The sequence below is a fragment of the Phacochoerus africanus genome, chromosome 11 (genome assembly GCF_016906955.1).
Source record: "Phacochoerus africanus isolate WHEZ1 chromosome 11, ROS_Pafr_v1, whole genome shotgun sequence".
NCBI classification, from domain to species: Eukaryota; Metazoa; Chordata; class Mammalia; order Artiodactyla; family Suidae; genus Phacochoerus; species Phacochoerus africanus.
Genome location: NC_062554.1, coordinates 114222584 through 114250360, shown reverse-complemented (window position 1 = coordinate 114250360; position 27777 = coordinate 114222584). Strand labels below are relative to the sequence as shown.

The 27777-nt window shown below is 34.5% G+C and overlaps 1 protein-coding gene across 4 annotated transcripts in view; it reads right to left on the bottom strand.

The window, feature by feature from the left end:
* Positions 1–27777, bottom strand: part of SUCO (SUN domain containing ossification factor) — a 92241-nt gene that overhangs the window by 40156 nt on the left and 24308 nt on the right. For 2 of the 4 annotated variants that reach the window (XM_047751863.1, XM_047751865.1), the window contains exons 4-13: positions 26237–26391; positions 24046–24183; positions 23664–23814; positions 18867–18990; positions 18045–18169; positions 16922–16989; positions 5412–5519; positions 3236–3341; positions 395–415; positions 133–188 (exon numbers count right to left, since the gene is read on the bottom strand). In XM_047751863.1, coding sequence (XP_047607819.1) covers positions 133–188; positions 395–415; positions 3236–3341; positions 5412–5519; positions 16922–16989; positions 18045–18169; positions 18867–18990; positions 23664–23814; positions 24046–24183; positions 26237–26391 — 1052 coding nt within the window. Of the gene's footprint in view, positions 1–132; positions 189–394; positions 416–3235; positions 3342–5411; positions 5520–16921; positions 16990–18044; positions 18170–18866; positions 18991–23663; positions 23815–24045; positions 24184–26236; positions 26392–27777 lie in introns of those variants that run through there. The other 2 variants (XM_047751864.1, XM_047751866.1) reach the window with 2 other exon arrangements.

The following is a 27777-nucleotide window of genomic DNA, read 5'->3' as shown; positions in this document are numbered from 1 at the left end:
GATAAGCCACAGTGGTGACAAGGCCAAATCCTTTAACTGCTAGGACTCTAGGGAACTCCTAATATGTTAAAATTTTTATGTATCCCTTTTTTCTTTTTAAATAATTCAGTAAATTTTTCTCTTCTGTATTACCTTATAAGGCTTAATGGACAAAAGTGCTCTGATCCAAAATGTGATACCAACTCTACCTGAAGAATAAAAAAGCACATGAAATGAGAAGTCTGCACAGTGCATGTGAGAGTATCTAACCATATACTCAGTTTTTTCATGGTAACATTTCTAAAAATAAAGTCCTCACTTCCCCAAAAATCAGTATGTATAAAGCTTTGCTTTTTGCCATGCAGTAATATGCCATGCCCTGTTATTCAATATTGCAAAAGAGAGGGTTGCTAACCTTTATGTACTTGATGAACATCTGAAGCAAGAGAAAGGAAAAGAAAAAGAAATCAGTTCCAAAGTCTGATAACATGCCATAAGCAACATTTAATGTTTGTAAATTATACTGTATGATTAAAGTATAGAAAGCAATGTACTGTGATGGATAACATTGTAGTACTCTTTTCTAAAAAATTTTTGTATTACAGTTGATTTACAATGTTTTGTCAACATTGTAGTATAGTATTCTTACTTCTTCGCAGAAACCAAAGCAATTATTTAAATTTTTACCAACACAACTAGAAAGTACAGTCTAACTGTAATGAAATAAATTAACTTCAACCTAAAATTCACTGCTTCTATTTTATTTATCCATTAGATATGAAAGCATTTTAAAATTAATAAAGAATACCTAGAAATAACCTGTCATATTACTTTGAACACTGTAGATATATATCATATATAACTACATCCAAACTTATATATTGATACATGTGGCTATGCATATCTATCAATGTACATATTGATAAAAAAATAAGTAGCATAATGTGAAATAATTATTATTGCACTATATTGTATACAAACTCTTTTAGGGAAAGCATGAATTCCTGATGTGCTCTGTTATTTTAAGTATAACTTAGAGAACTAGAAGATATTTATCTTTTTTTTCCAATCTTTTTAGGGCCACACCCTCAGCATATGGAAGTTCCCAAGCTAGGGGTCTAATTGGCACTGTAGCTACTAGCCTACACCAGCCATAGCCAATGCAGGATCCCAGCCACATCCGTGACCTACACCATAGTTCATGGCAACACAAAATCCTTAACCCACTGAGCGAGGCAAAGGACCGAACCCACGTCTTCATGGATACTAGTTGGGTTCATTATCGCTGACCCACGACAGGAACTCCTAGAAGACATTATCAATCCACTTCTAACATATAAAAAGGACTTTGTAATTGGGGTTTAGTTCTTTCAGGTTAAAGAAAATCCAGGTAAACTCACATAATATTTATCACTATAAAATGAGAATCAGAAGTAAATGTTTTTAAGGGCTTCCTATCGTGGCTCAGCAGTTAATGAACCCAACTAGTATCTACGAGGACGTGGATTTGGTCCCTGGCCTCACTCACTGCATTAATGACCTGGCATTGCCATGAGCTGTGGTATAGGTCACAGACACGGCTCAGACCTGGTGTTGCTGTAGCATTAGCCAGTGGCTATAGCTCTGATCTGACCCTTAGCCTGGGAACTTCCATGTGCCGCATCCCTAGCCCTAAAAAAGAAAAAATAAAGTCAATGTTTTTGATTTTTAGTCTAAATTCTACCAAAAAAAAAAAAAGCTTTTAAGAAAACCAATCATCAAAATGCTTATAGTCTTCCATCAAAAAAAAAAAAAAAAAAAGACCAAAAAGGGAGTTTTATAAGGGATTTTTTATATCACCAATAAAATGCACTTCCATTGTTAACAAAGTAGATGATACAAAGAATGATTCTCTGAACTATTTCATAACATATTGTCTTAATTGTAAAATTAGGTACCTGCTAAATTACTTTTAACATTTTTTTACTCACCACAGGGTAGAAACTGTGCTATAAAAAAGGTCATTTACTAATTGTTTCGGTATTCACTCTAAAAAAAATTGAAAATGGGAGTTGCCATCATGGCTCAGTGGTTAATGAACCTGACTAGTATCTGTGAGGACTCGGGTTCGATCCCTGGCCTTTCTCAGTGGGTTAAGGATCCGGCGTTGCCATGAGCTGTGGTGTAGGTCACTGACTCGGCTAGGATCTGGCATTGCTATGACTGTGACATAGGCCATCGGCTACAGCTGCAATTTGACCCCTAGCATGGGAACTTCCACACGACGTGGGTAGGGCCCTAAAAAGACAAAAAGAAAAAGAAAAAAAGAAACTGAATATATTCTTTTATTTTTCTGAACACTTGTTGAAACACTGAGAATATCAACTGTACTTTAAAAACAGAATTTAGCATTTTTATACTGAGACTACAAGTTTTATACTGAATACTACAAGTTTATCCATTTACAGAAGCCAATTTAATACATGCTTTAAAAAAGGGACAGAAAGTAAAATCCCAAAAGACAATTAGGTAGCTGTAAGTTTTCACATCTAAAAGAAAAGATTAGAAAGAAAATTAGAGCTGCTGTCATTCCAAAAGGCTGTATTATTAACACAGCTGTACTTTAAAAGTATGGCTACATTATTTTAAAGAAAAAAAAGAGGAAATGAGAGGAATAGGAAATTCCCATATTTTGTCTAAATCAAATTCAAGATTGATTAATTTTACTTTGGTAGATAATTCTACCTCTACATTAGTAGAGGAAGCAGCAGGAATACTGAATTTAAATGGTTAAAACTTTATGCAAAATTGTTATTCTGACATACTATTGCACTTAAATACACAAAAGGCAAAAAGCTATGACAAACAATTGGATATTAAAATGGAAATAATCTTAACAATCAGTTTCTAATAAGAAATGAACCTGCTATAAGACTTTGGGCACTAACTGATTTGAATTTTAAAATAGAAAGAAATATACTATGAAGATGACATTTTATATCAACTCAAAAAACCTTAAGAGTTTTAACTTGGAATTTCATCAGAGCCAAAGACAGCAAAAAACAGGCCTAGGTTTCTAGTTATACAAAATGGAATGTATTAATATTTGTCCCATAAAATAGTATGTTCAAGTAAGAACTGTTTTATTTAAAGGAATATTGCAGGAAATTTCCTCTTAATTTCTCTTATTTCTAAGCAGGTGAGATAATAAGCTACAGAGTATGAAGAGCTGGTATGTTTTCATTATAGCACCTAGTTCCATATATATAAAGATTACCTTCACATATTTTGCATACATCTGTTCATCTAAAGGGAAACTCTGGACATTCCTCTCATCTCTACCATGGAAAGTACCCAGCTTGATCCACTTACTTGTGGGGTACCTAGAAAATAGAAAATATATTCTTTTTTTCAAAATCATAAATCACACATTGAGAGGTTTCAGCACATTTTCAAAAGATATCCTGAGCATTTTTTTCTTCTCTAGATAAACACACGCACATAACAAAGTTTAAATATGAGTTAAGTATTGAGTTAAGGAAACACATTTTCTTTTCCAACTAAACTCTGACAGGTTCCTTGTTATGAGAAAAAAACTGTCTTAAAAAACCACACCATTAGAATAGAATGCAAGACAAGGGAAAGACAAAAGTAGGACCAGGACAGCTTCTTGGGATTTTGGAAAGAGCTCCCAAGTAATCTGGAGGTTTTAAAACAGAAAGCAGCCAAGAGATTGTTTTGGAAGAATGAAGTACTACTCTTTACACACCAGTAAGTGTGTGATGACTTATACTTTTATATAAAGTATAAGTACTGGTAGAAAGGGAAAGAGAAAAGAATCCTTTATTATCTACCATATTTGAATTTCACAGATCATACCTGCTGTTCCTCCTTTAAAAGAAATCTAATATACAAGAGCCCCCAAACTATTATTTTTGCTTACTACCATATTTAATGAATCCCTCAAAGCAATGAGTGGTCCCTTACTACATTAAACTTAAAAAATATACTGTAACTTGTAGAGCTGAACATGTCCATTTGACATATATGACAATTACAGCTTACAGAAAAGGAAATGACCTTAGCAAGGTTAGCAAAAGAAAAATGAATTCTTAGATCTTGAGGATTCATTTCAAAAACTGTATATATGCAATGCTAGCGTGGAGGAGACAAGGAACACCACAGCAAACCCTTAATATCAAGAGAAGAATGATTAAATAAATAACAGCATCCTTCATGGTAGATCATGGGCATGCCAAACACTTATGGAATGAATAAATACCTCCATAGGCAGGAAAAGTACTCATTAAAAATTATGTATTTTGGAGTTCCCGTCGTGATGCAATGGTTAACAAATCCGACTAGGAATCATGAGGCTGCGGGTTCGATCCCTGGACTCGCTCAGTGGGTTAAGGATCTGGCGTTGCTGGGAGCTGTGGTGTAGGTCATAAATGTGGCTCAGATCCCGCACTGCTATGGCTGTGGCATAGTCGGGCAGCTACAGCTCTGATTCGACCCCTAGCCTGGGACCCTCCATATGCCTTGGTTGCGGCCCTGAAAAAAAAAACAAAAAAAAAGTGTTTTAAACACAAAAGGATATTGTCAAGATGTAAGCATTGAAAAATGATTTTCTGGTAGAATTATAAATATATAAATCTGTAGGAAAGACTGTAAGGACCATATAAAAATGCTAATACAGTTATCTTTGGTGGATAGGACTGGGGTTCTCTACCAAATTCCTTATATGTTTATTTCTTTCATAAAAACACACACACCAAAGGTTTTAAAATATACTATAACAAAGATATACTTCATGATATAAAATGAAGTATTAATGTATGTTTTTAATTTTAAAAGGAAATGTTTGGAAGCAATAGAGCATAATAGTTACAAGTAAGCACTTTAGAGTCATACTGATCTATATTTGCATCTTGGTGTCCAACTCACAAGTCATGTGACCTAGACAAGCTACTCAATCTCTCCTACTGTTTCCTCATCTCATAAGGGAAAAACATCAGAGAATTGCTATACATAAAGTGTGTTTGTTTTTTTGGGTTTTTTTTTTGTTTTTTTGTTTTTTTTGCTTTTTAGGGCTTCACTCGCAGCACGTGGAGGTTTCCAGGCTAGGGGTCGAATTGGAGCTACAGCTGCCGGCCTATACCACAGCTCCCAGCAACGCCAGATCCTTAACCCACTGACTGAGGCCAGGGATCAAACCCACAACCTCATGGTTCCTAGTCAGATTCGTTTCTGCTGCACCACAACAGGAACTTCGTAACTACTACATAAGTTAATGGAAGTAAACTGATTAGCAAGTGCCTGCCCTACAGCAATATTATTATTGTTCTTACAAATTGATTAAAATACAAAATAGTTTTAAAATGTGACCCATTTTAAAATTTTTACTCTGAAGATTCAACATAAACTCTGTAGAAACAAGCTTTGTAATTTACCTGTCACTGATAGAAACCAGAAAATCCTTAGGAGTAGACGAGAATAACTCATAATTGGCAATATCAAGCTGTTTTACTTGAATTGGCTCACAAAGTTCAATAACAAACCTTTAAAAAGAACACAAGAAAATTATTTAAATAAACCAACCAAAATGGCAGTTCATATTAAACATACTATTAACAGCTTACATAAACTAGACTTCCATTAAGTTACTCACTAGAAAATTTAAGGAAGGAAGTTCACAGCCTTAGTTATATAGATGAAAGTATTAACTTTCCCAAGCATCTCATTGGTGAGGAAAAAAAGATACTGATTTTGTCCTATAATATTTTTCTAAAAGATTCTTTAATGACAAAGCTCATTCATGGCGAAGGAATGACTTGACTAAGAACAGCTAATAAGAGTATAACCTGACTAGTCCAGAGGGCAGTTTGGCCATACTGTCTCAAAAGGAACCACAGCCTTTGATTAAGCAATATACTTTTAGAAATGTAACTGAAGGACGCATGGCTCCAAACAATCACCTTTATATATACATCCTAATATATCAAAGCACAGTTTATAAGAACAGGGGAAAAAAAGTCAACCAAGATGTTTAGTACAGGGGGGTGGGGGGATGTGCTTGGGCTGTGGGATAGAAATCCTGTGAAATCAGATTGTTATGATCATTATACAACTGCAGATGTGATAAATTCATTTGAGTGATGAAAAAGAAAAAAGATGTTTAGTACAGAAGATTGATTAACAAATGATGGCTCCTCAGACAATCCAATACCAAATAGCTATTAAAAATGTTACTAGGAACTAGACATTACACTTACATAAGAATCTAGAAAATATAAACTAATATATAGTGACAGAAAACAGGGAGTTCCCGTCGTGGCGCAGTGGTTAACGAATCCAACTAGGAACCATGAGGTTGCGGGTTCGGTCCCTGCCCTTGCTCAGTGGGTTAACCATCCGGCGTTGCCGTGAGCTGTGGTGTAGGTTGCAGACGCGGCTCGGATCCCCCGTTGCTGTAGGCTGACAGCTACAGTTCCGATTAGACCCCTAGCCTGAGAACCTCCATATGCCGTGGAAGCAGCCCAAGAAATGGCAAAAAGACAAAAAAAAAAAAAGAAAAAAAAAACAGTTCTGTAATTGCTATAGAGATAAGGGCTGGGAGGGAAAAATTATAAAAGAACATGAGGAAACTTTGGGGGGATGGATATGTTTATTATCTTTACTGCGGTGATGGTTTCATAGATGTATACATATAAAAATTTATCATATTGTACACTTTAATATTTTACAATTTATTTTACATGTAGTTTTTATGTCAATTATGCCTCAATAAAGGTTTGGGACTGGCATTGCACACTGAGGTATATGGAATGACTGGACAATGGGGACCCGCTATATAGCACAAGGATCTCTATCCAATAATTTTGTGATTATTTATGTGGGAAGAGAATCTGAAAGAGAACAGATGTGTATTCATGTATAACTGAATCACTCTGTTATATAGCAAAAACTGTTACAACACTGTAAATCAACTATACTTCAATAAAACTAAAAAATGAAAAAAACACCGCAATTATCCATTAAAAAAATACAACAAACTAATGAATAAAACAAAAAAGAAGCAGACTCACAGAAACAGAGAACAAATTAGTTGTTACCAGTGGAGGGGCAGTAGGGATAAAGAAGAAAAAAAGGGTTATTATGCAATGATATGAAATCATCTGTGTGTGAAACTTTTGAAAAAATGATACTTGAGATACATATTGGTGAACATGGAAAGATGCCACAAAATACTGCTGTTTAGGAAAAAAATTAAAAGTATAGTTCCATTTGTGTAAAATAAAACTTCATATAGCATGGAATTGGGGGAAAAGATATATTCATAACATCTAACACTGTAATCAGTACTTTCATAAACTAATTTTATATCAAATGAGATTATATATACTAACAATTAAGTGCTTAATAAATCAAAAGCAGTAACATTAACATACTTTGTTCATCTTAGAGAGCAAGAGAAGTGAGCAACAGCCATGATTCAGTGAAAAGCTCACGAAAAAAAGTAAACTAACATTTGCTAAATACTTACTCTCAGTCAGATACCATGTTAGGTAATTTATATCCATCCTTTGCTTTAATTCTTACAAAAGCAAGGGACATTACCTCCATTTTGTAAAATCATTCAATAATCACAAGTTGGTTGCTTCACATTGTCCCCTTCTTCCTTTTTAGTAACAAAACCTGGCCCTTGACTCCAAGATGCAGCTGAACAAAGGCCATTCATTAAAGAATGTTTTTCCCAGTCTTGGCCGTTACTTGGAACATTACTTAGTTCCAGATGATAGGATGTGAGCAAAAGCGTCCAGTGCAACTTCTGGGTCAGGCCTTTAAAAGGAAGTTGCCACCTCTCCATTTGCTTTCTCCTACCTTATACACTAGAATGAGGATATGGTAGGGAAATAAATCATCTCAGCAATGCAGGCAGGGATAACATCTTCGGGATGGACAAAAAAAAAATGACAGAAAGTATGTGGGTTCTTTAATTGTTCCGTTGCACCTCTGGACAACCTACCAGTTTTACTTTTTATGTCAGATAAAATTAAATATCTCTCTTATTTAAATCATGGTTATTTGGAGCAGAATCAAAAGCCCTAACTAATAGCCATTTAGCCAATAAGCAGTAACGCTAAAAGTCAAAACATACATCTATCTAGCTCCAAAGCCTAAACATTGTCCATACCACCACAACATCCTGGGAAGAGGGAACTAAAGAAAATTAGACTCAGACTTTGCTTCTTATTGACAATGGAGAAATAAATCTAAAAGAGCATTAAGAATAAAAAGCTAATTCTCCTCCCTTTTTTTTTTTTTTTTGCATACAGTGCTCTCAATTTCTAAGACAGAAGCTATATTATTATCAATTAAAATAAGCTTTCATGAGAGTGCCCTGATAGCCCAGCAGTTTAGGACTCAGCGTTGTCATTCCTGTGGCTCGGGTTACTGCTATCACTCAGGTTCAATTCCTGGCTCAGGAACTTCCATATGCTGTAGTCACAGCCGAATAAATAAATTTAAAAAATTAAAAATAAAATAAGCTTTTGGGTAAATGTATTACCAGCTATAAGGAGTCAATTCACCAGGAAGATCTAACAATTTTAAACTTGTATGAAACTAATGAATAGATTCAATATATAAAATATTAGTATCTATGTATGTATAATTATTCCTCATGGAAATTCATTTTAAAATGCTCTTTCATCTTATTGCCTCATCTTTTGCTTTCTTAGAAGCAGAGAACACCATATGTAAATTAAGACAACTACATATAATGGCTAACAAATCTAATTTCAACATACTTTTCTTAATTATTTATAGGTCAGGAATTTTAAAAAGATCAGTAAAATAGCAGATCTAAACATAAGAGTAGTTTGATAAAATACCATGTACCAAAATTTAGATGATATGCCCATACTATCCAAAGCAACCTACAGATTCAATTCAATCCCTATCAAAAACACCAATGGCATTTTTCACAGAAGTAGAACAAATAACTTTAAAATTTATATGGAAACAAAAAATGTCCCCAATAGCCAAAACAACCTTGAGAAAGAATGGAGCTGGAAGAATCATGTTTCCCAACTGCAGAGCTACAGTAATCAAAACAGTATGGTATGGGCAAAAAAACAGCCCAGAAATAAACCCATACACCTATGGTCAATTAATCTACAACAAAGGAGGCCAGACTACATAATGAAGAAAAGACAGTCTATTCAATAAGTGGTGCTGAGAAAACTGGGAAGCTATGTGTAAAAGAATGAAATTAAAACATTCTCTAATACCACATAAAGAAGGGAAATTTATAACCTTGAATGTGTATATTAGAAAAAAATTTTCTCTCTTTTTAGGGCTGCACCCATGGCATATAGAAGTTCCCAGGCTAGGGGCTGAATCAGAACTGCAGCTGCAAGCCTACACCACAGCCACGGCAACACCGGATCCAAACCACGTCTGCAACTGATGTCACAGCTTGCAGCAATGCCGGATCCTTAATGTTACCACTGAGCAAGGCCAGGGTTTGAACCCTCATCCTCATGCACACATATCAGATTCTTAACCTGATGAGCCACACTACAGGAATGCCAAAATAAACTTTTTTTTTTTTTTTTTTGGTCTTTTTGCCATTTCTTGGGCTGCTCCCACGGCACATGGAGGTTCCCAGGCTAGGGGTCGAATCGGAGCTGTAGCTGCCAGCCTATGCCAGAGCCACAGCAATGCGGGATCCAAGCCGCATCTGCGACCTACACCACAGCTCACGGCAACGCCAGATCCTTAACCCACTGAGCAAGGGCAGGGATCAAACTCACAACCTCATGGTTCCTAGTCAGATTCATTAACCACTGCGCCATGACGGGAACTCCAAAATAAACTTTTTTTTAAGTTCAAGAGACTAAATAAAGTACAAAATAATAGAAATTCAAGCATAAATCCCATCAAACAGAAAAAAAAAAAAAAAAAACGAGATGGAATCAGTAAAGCCAAAATAGACTGCAACTTAAAGGAAAAGGCATAAATTAAAATATTAGAAATTTTTTAAAAGAAAAAAATCTTTAAAACAGAAAAGATTTTAAATAAGAGACTACCATAAACAACATTAATACAAAAATTTTCAAAATGAATTAAAAACAAATTCCTAGAAAATGGAACTTACCAAGAAGAAAACCTAGTCTTATAATCATTTCTTTTAAATGTAGTTTTTAAAGTTTCTCACCTATTCATACAAGTATAAAATAATGCATGCACAAGATTTATAGTAATTATCATAGCAAAATATTGTAACAACCCAAATACCATCAAGAGAAAACAAGTTAAATACTTGTACAATCATATAATGGAATTTCATGCAGATATAAGAAAAAATGAGAAAGTTTTGTATGAATGAAACAGAAACATGACCAGATATTTTTATGTTAAAACTTAATTCAAGGTAAGAAATAGCATGTATAAAATGGTACTGTGAGAAACAAAAAATAAAACTCTGTATTTTTTTGCATAAAGAAACTAAAAATATATATAAAAACTTAACACTGAATAGGAAGATAGGTGACAAACTAGGAGGATTTTTCTCACTGTAACTCCCTTATCTCTTCTAAATACCTTTCAGGGTTTCAGGTATGTGCATGTACCACCTATTTTTTAAATCACCCACTTAATCTGATTTAAAATTAATATCTTCCCATAGGCCCAAAAGGTTTTACAGTTGAGTTCCAACCTTAGAACATACTGAATCTTGAGAAAAAAAATAACAAAAGTGGAGATATCAGGCTCCTTGACTTCAGATTATATACTATAAAGCTACAAGTAATCAAAACAACATGGTACTGACACAAAAACAGACACACAGACCAATGAAACAGGATAGAAAGCTCAAAAATAAATCCATGTACTTATGATCAATTAATCCATGACAAGGAAGAATATACAATGGAGAAAAGGCAGTCTATTCAATAAGTGGTGCTGGAAAAACTCCACAGCTACATGTAAAAGAATGAGATTAGAGTATTTCCTCACACCATACAAAAATAAACTCAAAATAGATTAAAAACCTAAATGTAAAACCTGAAATCACAGAACTCCTAGAAAAGAACACAGGCAGAATGCTCTTTGACCTAAATCATACCAATATTTCTTGAGCTCTGTCTCTTAAGTTGAAGCCTTTGTACAGCAAAGACAACTACTGAATGGAAGAAAATATTTGCAAATGATACGATTGATAAAGGGTTAATATACAAAATTCACAAACAACTTATACAACCAATATCAAAAAAACCAAAGAACTCAATTTAAAAATGGGTAAAAGATCTGAATTGCCATTTTTCCAAGAATTTATACAGATGGCCAATAGGCACATGAAAAATGCAACATATAACACATGATGACAAGGATGTATAGAGAAGGGACCTTAGCACACAGTTGGTGGAACTGTAAATTGGTGCAGCCACTATTTAAAATGATATGGAGGCTTCTCAGAAAACTAAAATGAAAACTACCATATGATCCAGCAATTCCACTACTTAGTATACATCCAAAGAAAATAAGAACACTAATTCAAAAAGATACATGTAGCCCAATGTTCACAGCAGCATTATTTACAATAGCCAAGATTTGGAAGCAACATAAATTCCCATCAACGGATGAAGAGATAAGATGTGGCATACACACACAATGGAATATTAGCCATAAAAGAATGAAATTCTGCCATTTGCAACAATACAAATGGACTTAGAGCATACTGTGCTTAGTGAAATAAGTTAGAAAAAGATACAACACTCTATGCTATCACTTATATATGGAAACTAAAAAATAAAACAAACCAATGAATATAACACAAAAGAAACAGAATCACAGATAAAGAGAATAAACTCATGGTTAATAGCAGAGAGAGGGAAGTGGAGAGGCAAGATGGGGTATGAAATCAAGAAACAAACTACTACATATAAAATAAATAAGCAACAAAGATACACTGTGCAGCACAGGGAAATACAGTCATTATTTTTGTAATAACTTTAAAAGGAGTATAATCTATAAAAAAATTTTTTTTTTTCTTTAGGACTGCACCTGCAGCATATGGAAGTTTTCAGGCTAGGGGTCAAATTGGAGCTGTAGCTGCCAGGCTACACCACGGTCACTGCAACTTGGAATCGAGACAAGCGTGCAACCCACACCATAGCTAGCAGCAATGCCAGATCCTTAACCCAGTGAGCGAGGCCAGGGATTGAACCTGCATCCTCATGGATACTAGCCGGGTTTGTTACCACTGAGCCACAATAGAAACTCCTAAAAATACTGAATCACTATTTTGTACACCTGAAACTAATATAATTTTGTAAGTCAACTATACTTCAATTAAAAAAAAGAACCAAAAACAGAGTTCCCATCGTGGCGCAGCGGAAACAGATCTGACTAAGAACCATGATGTTGCGGGTTTGATACCTGGCCTTGCTCAGTGGGCTGGGGATCCGGCACTGCCATGAGCTATGGTGTGGGGTCGAAGACGTGGCTAGGAATCTGGTGTTGCTGTGGCTGTGGTGTAGGCTGACGGCCACAGATCAGATTGGACCCCTAGGCTGGGAGCCTCCATATGCTGTGGTTGCGGCCCTGAAAAGACAAAGAAAAAAAAAATGTAGAAAATATCTAGTAAGTATCAGGTTAGATGCACTGCCTTCAAAATAAGGAATAAGATGAAATTGCCTACTATCACTGTTCCCACTCACAATTTTCTCAAAGACATAGCCAGCACGTGATGACAAAAGAAAGTAAAACACAAGAAATGGATTATAAATTTATAAAATTTTTCTTTCTTTTTTTTTGGTCTTTTTGCTATTTCTTGGGCCGCTCCTGCGGCATATGGAGGTTCCCAGGCTAGGGGTCGAATCAGAGCTGTAGCCACCGGCCTACACCAGAGCCACAGCAACTCGGGATCGAGCCGCGTCTGCAACCTACACCACAGCTCACGGCAACGCCGGATCGTTAACCCACTGAGCAAGGGCAGGGACCGAACCCGCAACCTCATGGTTCCTAGTTGGATTCGTTAACCACTGCGCCACGACAGGAACTCCTAAAAAAAATTTTTTTTTTTTTTGGTCTTTTTACGGGCATGAGGACATTCCCAAGTTAGGGGTTGAATTGGAGCCGCAGCTGCCAGCCTACACCACAGCTGAATCTGTGACCTACGCCACAGCTTGTGGCAACACCGGATCTTTAAGGCACTAAGCAAGACCAGGGATTGAACCAGCCTCCTCACAGACACTAGAGGCTGGGTTCTTAACCTGCTGAGCCACAACGGGAACGGATTATAAATTTTTTAAGTTATAATTTTCTGTGTAGAAATCCCCAAAAATTCTACATATAAACTATTCAAATGGGAGTATAAGAAGGTAGATGTTATCATATATATAAGATTCATACATAAAAAAATAACTGGATATTTACAAACAAAATGTAGTTTTTCAAAAGATATTTTGAAAGCAACAAAAGACAGATACCCACAAATGAATTTAACAAGATATACAATACTTTCACGAAAAGTTTAAAAAGTATCATTAGTAAAAGACATTAAAAACAACTTTAAAAATGATACGCCCTATTTATAGATAAGAAAACTGAGTATATGAAAGTCACCTAAAGATTTGACACAATTCCAAACAAAATCTGACAGGACATTTGGGGAACTTAACAGGGTAAGTCTAAGATTTATCAGAAAAAGCAGAATAAGAAGAATAGCCAAGTCAGTCCTGAAAAATGTAGTCCGAAAACTTGCTCTACCAGGTATTAAGAATTATACAGCTGAAGAAAATGTGGTATTACTGCAGGTAATGGTAAACTAAACAAGTGAACAGAACAAAGAGTACAGAAACAAAACCATGTGTTATAAGAGAAATTTATGGTAAAGGCAGCACTGTAAATTAGAGGGAAAAGTGTGAAATATTGAATAAACAATTATGTAAATAGAAAAACGGAGTGGGGGATGAAAACATACCATATTAAAAAGCAGTTCCATTAGGATTAAAAAACTAAATATGAAATGCATGATTTTTAATTTCTAGAAAAAATTAGTATTTTTTTTTGTCTTTTTAGCTATTTCTTGGGCCACTCCTGCGGCATATGGAGGTTCCCAGGCTAGGGGTCAAATCGGAGCTGTAGCCACCGGCCTACGCCAGAGCCACAGCAACACGGGATCCGAGCCGCGTCTGCAACCTACACCACAGCTCACGGCAACGCCGGATCGTCAACCCACTGAGCAAGGGTAGGGACCGAACCCGCAACCTCATGGTTCCTAGTTGGATTCGTTAACCACTGCGCCACGACGGGAACTCCAGTATTTTTTTTAAAGTCAGAAAGGTCTGATATTAAAAATCCAAAATTATAAGACAGTTAAGTTCAAGTACATTACAATTAAAAGTTTCTATCCACCAAAAGACATTTAAGAAATAGAAAGGACAGGAGTTCCCGTCATGGTGTAGCAGTTAACGAATCCGACTAGGAACCACGAGGTTGCGGGTTCGATCCCTGCCCTTGCTCAGTGGGTTAAGGACCCAGCGTTGCTGTGAGCTGTGGTGTAGGTTGCAGACGTGGCTCGGATCCCGCATTGCTGTGGCTCTGGCATAGGCTGGCAGCTACAGCTCTGATTTGACCCCTAGCCTGGGAACCTCCATATGCCGTGGGAGCTGCCCAAGAAATGGCAAAAAGACAAAAAAAAAAGAAAAGAAATAGAAAGGACAACTCACAAACTGGAGAAATATCTGCAACATATGTAATTTGAAAGTCCTATCCAGAGTTAAGATAAATCATTACATCATACCCATTCTATAAATATACTGCTAAATCATATCTAGACTTCTATTAGACACCCACAGAAAACACAGATTAAGATAGGCATCTCGGAGGGGAGGAAAAACTGTTGCATGAAAACATGCGCAATCTCATTAGTGATCAAGGACTGACACCTTTCTAGGATAAAAGCTCCAAAGCAGCAGAGATTTCAGTCTAATTTGTGAAACAGTGTTATTTCTAGCACCAGCAACATCACAAACAGATGCTCACTAAACATGAAAAGAATGAAGGAAGGAATGAACAAGTGAATGAATGGAGAAACTAACAAGAATGCTCAAAATTCTAAAATGTCAATTATCCTAAAATTCACCTAGAGAGTTGATACAACTCAAAAAAAAAACTGCCAGCATATTTTTTTTTTTTTAGAATTTGGCAACATGATTCTAAAACTTAAAAAAAAATAAGGAGTAAGAATAGTGAATATTCTTCTGAAGATGAGGTATAAACTTTACTAGATACTAAGATTTGTAAAACTATTATAGTGAGACTGTGGTCTTAATATACTTTATATGGGTCAACTGCTCAAATCAGGTGATATCAGTTAAAGGTGTTCTGAAGTTCTTTATACAAGGAAAAGACATAAATGGATGAGCAAAAAGTAAAACATATAGTACACAGGTACACAAATACACGTTGTTTGCAGAAACATTAAAACATAAATGGGTAGCTATGATCACTAGCCAGAATAAAACAAAATAACTGGTTCTTATAACTTTATCCCAGCATGTCTTTGCTTGAAATGTAAAATTTTAGAGCATAAAAACTGAGCTGTTACTGACTATAGGGGCTTTTACAAACAAAAATAAAACACCCTCAAATAACACTTTATGACGTCAAATAACCATTTCCTCAAATTCAATTTGCAGACCAAATGGCATATGGAAAAAATAAGTTTTTTCATATTATCTCTTAATACCTTTAAATACTTTGGTTTTAACTTTAACACTGAACTTAAATATTCATATGGACAAAAGGAGGAAAAGGCAGAAGTAGAAAAGAATAAGCATTATCTTTAAAAGTTAAAGAATTTCTCTTTAAATTAAAAACAATGTTTATATATTATATATGACGGTGGTGATTTACCTTGTCTTTTTTAAAGCAATGAAATCAAATAATTTAATAACGCAGTTATTATACCATACATTATTTACCCTATAAATTGGTTCCTTTGTCTATATTCTTACTTAATGGCAGAATCACAGACCCAAGCAGTGAAGCCAAAATCCTGAGAGACTTCCCAGATGCTTCTCTCTCCTTCACGTCCAATTACTACCCAAGAGCTGTCAATTTTATCTCCTATAAATAGTTTTCATATCATCTTCTCTTCTGCATCTAAACTGCCAATGCCTTTATTGAAGGCCTCATCTCATACCTGAGCTATGACAACAGGTTCCTAACTGATTTCCTAGTTTCCAACTGCATTGCACTGCAGGCCATCTTTTGAGGACAAGCCTTCCTAAAATTCCAGTTAGGTCATGTCATTTCCTTCCTTAAAACAAACACTACCTTCCATGATCTTTAAGATAAACTTTTAAGCTGGGTACAGATAGCAAGCATCAAATGGCCTGGTTATTGCTAAACTGACTCTTCTGTCTCATCTTCTATGATTACTTTAATTGTACTTCAATTCTTGTCATAACTAAAATAACTTCATCAAATTACTTCTACTTATAGTTGCCCAGTGCCTCTACTTACAGTAGTTAGTTGCCTTTTAGCATTGTTCCCTTATTCTTACAGTTCCTGAATACCTCTGCCTCTATCACCTGTGACTTCAAGGAATTCATCCTTCAAGATTTAGCTCATGAATTCCTTCTCCTAGTCACTCATCCTCTTTTGTAGTTATATCATCTCTGTTCCCTGTAATATCTTTCCAGCAGTACTTTTTATATTATTTGGTAATTGTTTAACAAGATCTGTCAGTTTTTTGTGTGATATCCTTAAAAGGAAAGGCATTTTATTTTCAATTTGTATCCCAGGACCTAAGGTGAGTACAGTACCAGCACCAATCAATCATAAATGTTTATTAAGTGACTATATGAACAAATCAATCTAACCCTAATATAAAATCTTAATACATATACATAGAGTGTGCTTTATTAAATTTTACATTACTTACCAAATTTTAGTGCTGCAAGGATTCAACATATAAAGATCCATATTTTCTATAAGAATAGCAGATGTACTCTATTTTAAAAAGGGGGAAGGGAATAAATTACTTTAGAAAAAAAAATTTCATCTCTCAAGCTTCCTAGGTTTTCTACATTTTTAGATCTAAAAATTCACCTAAGAAACATTCATTTGGGAAGAAAGCATAAATGCGGCCAAAATTTACAAGTTACATCTATAATATGCTAAGTTAGCCTTATAACAAAACATTTAAATGTCTGTTGCAACAGAGGAAAAATTATATTTTTTAATTAGCTATTTCCTCTTGTAAATTTCACAAAGGTTTTAAAAGTTTAAAAACAAAGTGCATGTCCCCTCAGTAGGTGAATGGATAAACAAACTGTGGTATATCCAGACAATGGAATGGAATTACTCAGCACTAAAAAGAAACGAGCTATCAAGCCGTGAAAAGACATGGATGAAACTTATATGCATACAACTAAGTCAAAGAAGTCCATCTGAAAAAGCTATGTACGGTATGATTCCAACTATATGACATTCTAGAAAAGATAAAACTATGGAGAGAGTAAAATGATCAGTGGTTGCTAAAAGTTAGGGGAAGGAAGAAGTGAATAAACAGAGCACAGAGGATTTTTAGGGCAGTAGAAATACTCTGTACACATCTGTCCAAACTCACAGAATGTATAAGAGTGAACTCTGATGTAAACTATGGACTTCAGGTGATAACAATGTGTTAGTATAAGTTCATCAATTGTAACAAATGTACAATATTGGTACATTGGAGAATATTGGTAACAGAGGGGACTAAAATGTGTGGGGGCAAGGGATATATGAAAAATCTCTATACCTCCCTCTCAATTTCACTGTGAACCTGTAATGGCTCTAAAAAATTAAGTTTTTAAAAAGAAAAAACAAAAACAGGGTGCAATGTATCAACCAATATACTAAGAATTCATGCAAGAACATGTCTTTACTTTTCAAGTATAACCCTACATTTCTTAGCAAATTAGGAAAACAGCTCATGTTAAAATATAGTTCCCAGGAAACCATGGCTCAAATTAAATAAAGTCACTAGCCATCCATATGTGCAGAAGAATTTTATACTTAATTACCTTGGCTTCTGGGTTAGCTGCCAAAATTTTGGCACCACATTCTACTGAAGCGTAATTATTTCGATTTTTCTGGACTTTTTTTGTGGCATGTAGACCTCCATTAGAAGATGGATGCATTGATTGACCTGCAAACAAACTTTATTGTGAACATATATATATATACATGTTGATTATGACTGAAAATACCCACAGCAAATAATCTCAAGAGCAATAGGCTGCAATCTAGAGAATAGGTTTCAATGCTTGAGAGAATATTTTAAAAACTCAAATGAAATTCAAAATGCTTTGCCTTAACAGCTTTAAAATATCCCTAATAAACTAATTAACTACAGAAATCCACAATACTTGATCTTCGCCTAAGTAATATAATCCACAAAATGAAGCTTATCCACGAGAATCAAAACTTTTTTCATATACATTTTATTCTATTAAGGATGAATGCTAGCTATCCTTCTACCTCTAATACCAACAATAATAATTTGTAACTCTGGGACTTATTTTACAACAAAAATAAAATACTTTAGTTCAATTCTATTTATAGTTGAAAGCTTTATGACAAAGAATTTTCCATGCCTCAACTTTCCTCTTATAAACTGAGATAAAAAGTCACTGGTCTGCCTATTTCATCTTTATTTTAGTCTCATTTAATAATTTAAATAATGGTTTAAGACAAAGATAAACTCCATCTGTGTAATCAAAGCATCTTCCTAGGTTTTACCTTTAAAAATTTTTCAAGTTTTATTTTAACAATTAAAAAGAGAATGGCATATTTAAACTAGCTCCTTTGAAAGAAAAAAGAAAGGAATCACAGTGCCTCCTTACTTTTTTCTTTTTCTACTTCCATAACTTTCTTCTTCCATTCATCAAATGTTGGTATATCTTCTGGGTCTTTGGGACTTGTTACAGATGTAGGGTCAATTTCTCCTGGTTTTGTATAATCAGAACTCTGAAAGAAATACCAAAAATAAACAAATTTCAGATTTCAAAAAATACAGAGAAAACTGATTAATAACAGTAAATACAAATGTTTCTGTCAAATTAAAGGCCAATTTTATAACAAATGATAGTATTTTGAAAAAAATGTAAAAAGTTTTAGTTTACTTAAAAGTTTCTCTTGAAGGAATTAGAATCTTCTATCTAAGCATCACAGGATGACTCCCTTCACATGTTAGTGATATTATTTAAAAAAAAAAAAAAAAAAACCTGTATTATGTAATTCCCCACAAAAAAAACTGTAGAAATTAATAAATACTATAGTTAGTTGTAGTGCATCTATCTTAAAAATCTACATTAAAATGATAAATACATTAAAGGAAGCTAATTAATTTTAGATTAGAATATACTATTCCTACAAAATCCTTAACAATAGGTACAATTTACATAAAAATTTTATGGTGGATTTAAATACCTAAATGTGAAAAGCAAATTTTAAAGAAAATAAAGGAAAACATCTTCAGGATTCAGGATATAAAATGATTAAACAAGATGAAGAACAAAATCATTTTTATTTATTTTTTTATTTACTTATTTTTTGGCCACACTCATTATGCAGAAATCCCCAGGCCACGGATCAAACCCACACCACAGCAGTAACCAGAGCCACAGCAGTAACAATGCTCCAAAGGAAGAAATCATTTTTTAAAAGGCTGATACAGGAATTCCCACTGGAACGCAGGGTGTTAATGATCCAACTTGTCTCTGTTGAGGTGCCAGTTCTGTCCATCAACAGAGGAATGGATAAAGAAGATATACACAATGGAATATTACTCAGTCATAAAAAAAAGAATGAAATAATGCCAGTTGCAGAAACACGGATGTACTCAGAGATTACCATATTAAATGAATTAAATCAGAAAGGGAAGGACAAGTATCATTTGATATCACTCATACGTGGAATCTAAAATACAGCACAAATCAACATATCTACGAAACAAAAATAGACTCACAGCTATAAAGAACAGAATTATGGTTACCAATCATGGTCCCCAACAGAATTGTGTTGGGGAAGGAAGGACTGGGAGTTTTGGATTAGCAGAGGCAAACTATTACATACAGGATAGATAAACAAGAAGGTGGTACTGTATAGCAAAGGTAACTCTAACAAATCACAATGGAAAAGATTATAAAAAATAACATATATGTATAACTGAATCACTGTGATGTATTGAAGAAATTAACATAACATTGTAAATAAATTATACTTCATTAAATTTTTTAAAAGATACACATACCCTATGACCCAATAACTCCACGCCTATATATATAAATATCAGTGAAAACATACATACATGCCTAAGAAAATATGCCTAAGAATACTTATTGAAGTACAGTTTATAATATCAAAAAATTAGAAACAATCTAAATATCCATCAATTGAAGAATAGGTAAATTGTGGTAGAACCGAAAACAACAGTTAAAACAGTGAATAGACAAAACTCAAAAACAATGTTGAGCAAAATGACACTTAAGAATGATGCCATTTTATATTGTTTCAAAATGTGCCAAATAATTTTTTTGGAATGCATACTTGGAAAAACTTTAAAAACATGCTCTAGGAGTTCCCGTCGTGGCTCAGGGGTTAACAAATCCAACCAGGAACCATAAGGTTGTGGGTTTGATCCCTGGCCTGGCTCAGTGAGTTAAGGATCTGGTGTTGCCATGAGCTGTGTGTGGTATAGGTCGCAGATGCAGCTTGGATCCCGCATTGCTGTGGCTGTGGGGTAGGTCGGCGGCTACAGCTCTGATTCGACCCCTAGCCTGGGAACCTCCATATGCTGAGGGTGTGGCCCTAAAAAACAAAAAAATAAGTAAATAAAAACAAAAACATGCTCTAAAATGTAAAAAAAAAAAAAACCCACCAAATTTAAGACAGCCGTTACATCTTAAGCAGAGAGAGGAAACATAACCGGGAAGGGCATGCAATTCAATAATTTTTCTTAATTAGAATAATATATGCAAGGATGTTCATTCCATTTTAAATTATTTCTGTATTCCTAAAACAATGCATAATGCATTTCTTAACAGTACCTTGAAAAGGGTACAAAATCCATTTTGATAGCTTACTATGGTAAACAGCACAAGTCTCATACGTTATATATTTGCTATATTAGAGCACATTTTTGAGCAGTAATACTAATGTATGCTATATTAGGGCATACTTTTGACTACTAATACTAATTAGTATATTAGTGTACATACTAATATAGATACCTATAATCTCCCCTTAGGAAGACTTAGCAAAATAGTTCCCGTACAACTTCCATATTAGAGTGTTTTGCAGAACACACTAACTTACCAAATAACGTTACGTAGCTTTATTAAAAAAAATACATAGCAGGGAGTTCCTGTTGTGGTGCAGTGGAAATAAATCTGACTAGTATCCATGTGGATGCAGTTCGATGTCTGACCTAGCACAGTGGGTTAGGGATCTGGCATTGCGATGAGCTATGGTGTAGGTCGCAGACGTGGCTCGGAACCTGGATTGCTGCGGCTGTAGGTCTGATTCAACCCCTAGCCTGGGAACTTCCATATGCCTTGGGTGCAGCCCTAAAAAGCAAAAAAACATAGCAGAAAATCACGTTAAAGAACTAGTGTTATACTAATTTCAATTTAAAAAATAATAAAAATCTAATTTGAATAAAAAAATATACAGACACTCTCTGAGGCCCAGGCAAAGCAATCACTATTCACCTTTCAGCAACAAATAAAACTAAACAGTACAATAAAATTCTTTGTAGAGTCTAACAGGCAAAAGGGTAGAATTTTTTTTTTTCTTTTCTATTGTTAGGGCTGTACCTGTGGCATATGGTGCAGCATATGTGGCATATGCAAGTTCCTGTGCTAGGGGTCAAATTGGAGCTGCAGCTGCCAGCTGCCAGCCACAGCAATGCCAGATCCAAGCCACCCGATCTAAGCCACATCTGTGACCTACATCACAGCTTGTGGCAACAAAGGATCATTAATCCAGTAAGGGAGGCCAGGGACTGCACCCACATCCTCATGGATACTAGTCAGGTTCTTAACCCATTGAGCCGCAATAGGAACTCCCAAAAAGGTAGAATTTTTAACTGTACTAATTACTTCCTAAATAATATTCAAAAAAAATTGTCAGATAATGAGCATATTATAAAGTGTCCAGTAGTTTTGTATACTATCCATCTCAGGATAATTTTGCCCAGATAGTTTGTGTGAGTGGGAGAGTTTATCCTTGTTATCTCAAGGATCTGCAAGACACTGCTACAAATGGTTAAGGAGAACAAGCAAATCTTGGACAAAACAGGCTGCAATGCTTGAATTTTACATTCGATGCTTAAATAGCACAAAGAAGACATTTTTGTAATGTTTGTTTATTTACACCTGTAGTACCTGTCACCTGAATTTTCACATACGCTTGATTTGGCTTCACTGGGAAAATTAGTTCCTTCAAGATGTTGTACTTGAAATGCTGACCTCTTATGTTTATAAGAAGCACCACAGACAGCTGGCCCAAAGATGTAAAGTCTCCAGAATGAAGTTTAGTAGTTGTCAGTGAAGACTGACAGAAAATATGTGAAAGAAAAATTTGGGAACAGAGATCCAAATTTAAAAGAAACAAATATAGATGAGGTACATAGCACTCTGAAATACTCTTGATTCCACATGTTTTTTTGTTGTTGTTGTTGTTAAGTTCATGGAGTGGCCTTCATCTCTTTCATTTAGCTATTTCTTAGGTAAAAGGAACAGACTTCCCTATCAACATTTTTTCATGAAATTCTGTACCTGCCTCAAATGAAGCCGAAATAGAACTCAAAAGGAGAAAAGAAAGTAAAACTGCTACATGAGAATGAGACTCATCTTTATTTTAAGAATCACATTCTTGACTGGGTCACCTTGCTGTGTAGCAGAAAATTGACAGAACACTGCAAATCAGCTATAATGGAATAAATAAAAATCATTACAAAAAAAAACTTACATTCTTTAATATAAGCTAGTCAAGTTGTATTTTGCACACAAATAATGAAGGGTAAAATGTTCCTTTAAAATACTTCTGTTCAAGAGTCTAAATTTAATCTTATATTATTGAGTTAAACTTCTATTCTGAAGACATAAGTTTAATAATCATAGCTTCTTCTACATGGCTCTCTAAAAAATTGCTTAAATAAGGACTTTATGTATCTGGTATCAAACAGTTGATAGTGGCAGAAAACCATTTATAATTAAATGTAACTAAATAACTTTATATATAAACAGAATACTGGCAATAGTACCATGACATAACGATTTGCTCTCTGGGAGCACAGCTCACTTCAATTCCATGTTCATCACCAGATTCTTTTTGTTTTTGTCTTTGTCCTTTGAGGGCCACACCCATGGCATATGGAGGTTCCCAGGCTAGGGGTCTAATCGGAGCTGTAGCTGCCGGCCTACGCCACAGCCACAGCAATACCAGATCCTTAACCCGCTGAGCGAAGCCAGGGATCAAACCCGCAACCTCATGGTTCCTAGTCGGATTAGTTTCTGCTGCGCCACGACGGGAACTCCTCATTCCGACTTTGTGACAAATAAGGTCAGCAAATCATAATATTAGCTAATAATAAAATGTATAATAAAGTAAGAGATAGTGCAAGTTTATTTACCTACCTCATTTTTTACATTATCTGAAGTATTCAATGCAGATTTTGGATCACCACCACCTTCATCATTTGATGCAACTTTTGATTCAAATTCCGATTTTGTAATCTTTCCTTTGCCATGTGAAGATGACACATTTTCTATATGCTGGCCAACAAGGCTATTGAAACCAAAAGACATATTAAATAAAAAATTTTAGCTGAGTAACAAGTGTATGCAATCTAAACTGTTATAAGTGTATATGAGTACAAAGTAAACAAAGAAAGGGGTCGCTTTTCTCTCAGTCATTAAGTGGAATTGAGTAGATTCTAAGTGCACCAAAATCTACTTAAACATGACACTGCAATTTCTTATAGAATCATAAAAAGGGCAAACAACTACGCATACCCACCTTTCAGGTGGACTGACAAAGGAAGGCTGGTCAACTGGAGCACTTGTATCAAGGGCCTCACCAACATCACAATCAGTTTCAGATTGCTCAGTTTCACTTGGCTTAGCTATAGGAATAGTACCAGATTTTTCTATTTCACTAAAATAGAAACAAAAAAGAACCCAATAAATTAATGGACATAATATAGCATAAGTTAAAAGTGAAATTAGTGATTTCCAAAACAAATCTAAGCCATAGAAGAATTCTTTATAGTTGTGCAGAAAGTTTTCAAGAATTAGCATATTTTAAATTGTGTAAATTATTGATTCTTGATCCGTTAGTGCCCTTGCTTGGCCTCTAAATAGCTAATTACCAAAATGTAAAACAAAATCTTATAGGTTAATACTTGGTCTTGTCAAAAATAAGATTTTAAATTATTTATTCTAAATGCATACTCTCTCATGTTTCATTTGTTTTATAGTACATTCTACCAATATTACGGTTGTTGCCTATAATATCAAGAAATCATTATCTCGAAACACTTCACTAAAGTTCTTAAAGAACTTTTTGAATTTTTATTTTAAAAAAATACAAAACTTTAATGCTTTTCCCTATCTCACCTCCTTTTCACTAGACAGTCATATGTTCAATAGAATGGGAAAATAAGATGTACTTTCGAATATACAGTATCTAGTCTTAAATTCTTTCTAAAGTATTTAATACATAAAATTTTTAAATACTATCATTACTTCTAAGCATGTTTCCTGGTCCCTCGTCCCTTACCAGAGCAAACTCCTACATGCTAACTGTAACATCTTTGTGCACAATTCCTTCAAACCACTCCTCTACATTCTTGAAAAGAATAGTTATCTAAAAAAGTACTTGTGGTAGAAAAATAGCAGTGATGGCAGAAATAATGATAGCAACTGACACATGTATTCTTACTATGTGCCAGATATTGTCCTAAAACTTTTACATAAATTAGCTCATTGGATAAAAGAAATGCTTAATGAAGTATTTGAAAAGGGAATTCTGTTTTGTTCTTTGCAGTGTTGCTGCAACTAGAAGTACGTAAGAGATCTTCTAATTAAGGGAACTTTCAACATCACTAATTATCAGGGAGATGTAAATCAAAATCACAATGAGATATCACTTCATACGTCTCAAAATGGCCATCATCAAAAAGAACACATATAACAAATGTTGGCAAGGATATGGAGAAAAGGGAACCCTTGTACACTATTGGCGGGAACGTAAACTGATGTTGCCACTGGGGAAAACTGTATGGAGGTTTCTCAAAAACTAAAAATATAACTATAATATGATTCAGCAATTCCACTGCTGGGTATATATTAAAAAAAAAAAAAAACTAATTTGAAAAGATACATGCATCCCAATGTTCACAGAAGCACTATTTACAATAACCAAGACCTAAGTGTCCACTAAGAGATAGTTAAGGACATATACAATGAAATACTACTGAGCCATAAAAAACAACAAAATTTTGCCATGGATACATTTGGACGGTGCAATCAGTCAAATAGAGAAAGATAAATACTGCATGATATAGTTTTTATGCGTAATCTAAAAAATACAACAAACTAGTGAATATAACAAAAGAAGTAGATTCACAGACACAGAGAGTAAACTAGTGGTTATCAGTGGGTAGAGTAGGACATACAAAGTATTGAGTATAAAACAGGCTCAAAGATGTATTGTACAACACCAGAAATACAGCCAATATTTTGTAATAACTAAATGCAAAGTAACCTTTAAAAATCATATTATAAATTTTTTTAAAAGGAAACCTTAAGCCTAAATATTCTGAATATTACCAAGTTTGAAAAAGCTGTATGAATCAAAGACATGACTATGAATGGAATGCCACAGCAATACTTAATGGAAACAAATAATCCAATATTTGAATCTTTAATAATTATAGGGAAGATTATTCAAATAAGTACTGCTTCTTAAACAAGAACCTCACTTTATCTATACAACGTAGATATTTCTTGGCTGGGATACAATCAACTTCACTGAGTTACACAGCAGAATAAATACACATAAGATCATGACATTAAGAAATATAGTAAAAACACAAAATGCAGGCATTATTACTTACATCTGTTACAAAGCCTAAACAAATCTGAGTGCCAAAGAGATTCTTCTGTCATTATCTAACAATATTCTTTTTTTCTTTGCAATGACTTACTCAAGCTTTGAGATTGGAGTGATCTCTGAGGTAGATGAGCTGGAAATATTTTCAGTATTTTCACTGCCCACAACGACACTGGAAGAATCTTCATGTAGATCAACTGTAGGGAGTGTCTCAATCACAGATGGACTTAACTTTTTTGACTCTGTGTTCTGTTTTTTAAAAAGAGTTATATTAAATGTTGAGATTAATAAATTACTTCTTTATCTGACCAGGATATTATAAAAAGTATGTCTCAAAAATAACAAAACAAATAATGCTCACTAAAAAAGGACTTTTACAAAAATCCTTTCTTCCAACATTACCATTCTAAGGAATATATTTCATATTAAAATGCAGGCTCTACACATTTTTCTTGGCATTTCATAAACTAGAATAAAGTAGCTTATCTTTCTTCTTTACTATTTTCTATTTTGTATCAGGACCCATAAAATTTCCCTCTTTCTGTAATTAATTAATGTTAGCAGCAATACAGAAATCCTATGTAAATATATAAAATAGTACAACACATAGTTTTTGCCGCTGAACAGTTGAGAAGATCATGTGTATTAACAAACACCACCAAAAGGCATGTATAAGTAACATTACAAATCAATACATGATTCTTGCAAGCTCCTTCCAGGACTGTATACTCTGAGCCATTCACTCCTCCAAAATACAATCTGAAATGTACTTAGTACCTACTCATGTTTGACAAATTCTAGCAGTACCTCCTCCCCCACAACCAGCCCTAAATAGAAATAGTCATTCCTCTTCCTCTATGCCTCCACTGTTCTCTGTAGAGACTTTAATCACAGCATCTATAACACTTTAATTGTCCTTATTTCTTTTTCTTCAACCATACTTAAGTGTCTTGAGTAAGGACTATGTTTTCTTGATCTTCATGTTCCTCAGTGCCTAGCACAGTACCAAGCACACAGACATTTAATGCTTACATTTAAGGACAAATGAATAAACTGAGATGTACTCGTGCTCAGTTCAAGGAAAGAGAGACTGTAAGGACTACCATGGACTAGAACAACTAGGACACTAAAGAAAAGGAGGATCAGTACAGGAGCAAAAAGAAAACACAAGGCAGAGTCCGAAAATACAAAATGTGATGATCTAGAGAATTATTTACACTGGAATGAAAAATTCACAAAGGAATACAAATACTTTGCATTTTACGATGGAGCCTTTGAAAAAAGAACCATTACTATCAAATATTGCATTGTCACTTCAACATGCATTCAATATAAAAAAATTAATAAGATGTTTTATACTCTTTTTTTTAAATTAAGTCTCCAAAATCAAGCTGTATCTTATATTTACAGCAAATCTCAATTTGGACCATCTACATTTCCAGTGCTCAATACAAGTAGCTCATGGCTACTGTACTGAATAGCATAAATCTGTAAGATTCAGTAAGTACTTCGAAGTATTTGAACAAAGGAATACCATGATAAAAATTCAGGAAAATAAACAATGGCAGGACTATTCAGGATAAATGTATTATTGAAGGGCTACAGAGATCATTTTTATTATTATGTACAAGTCTT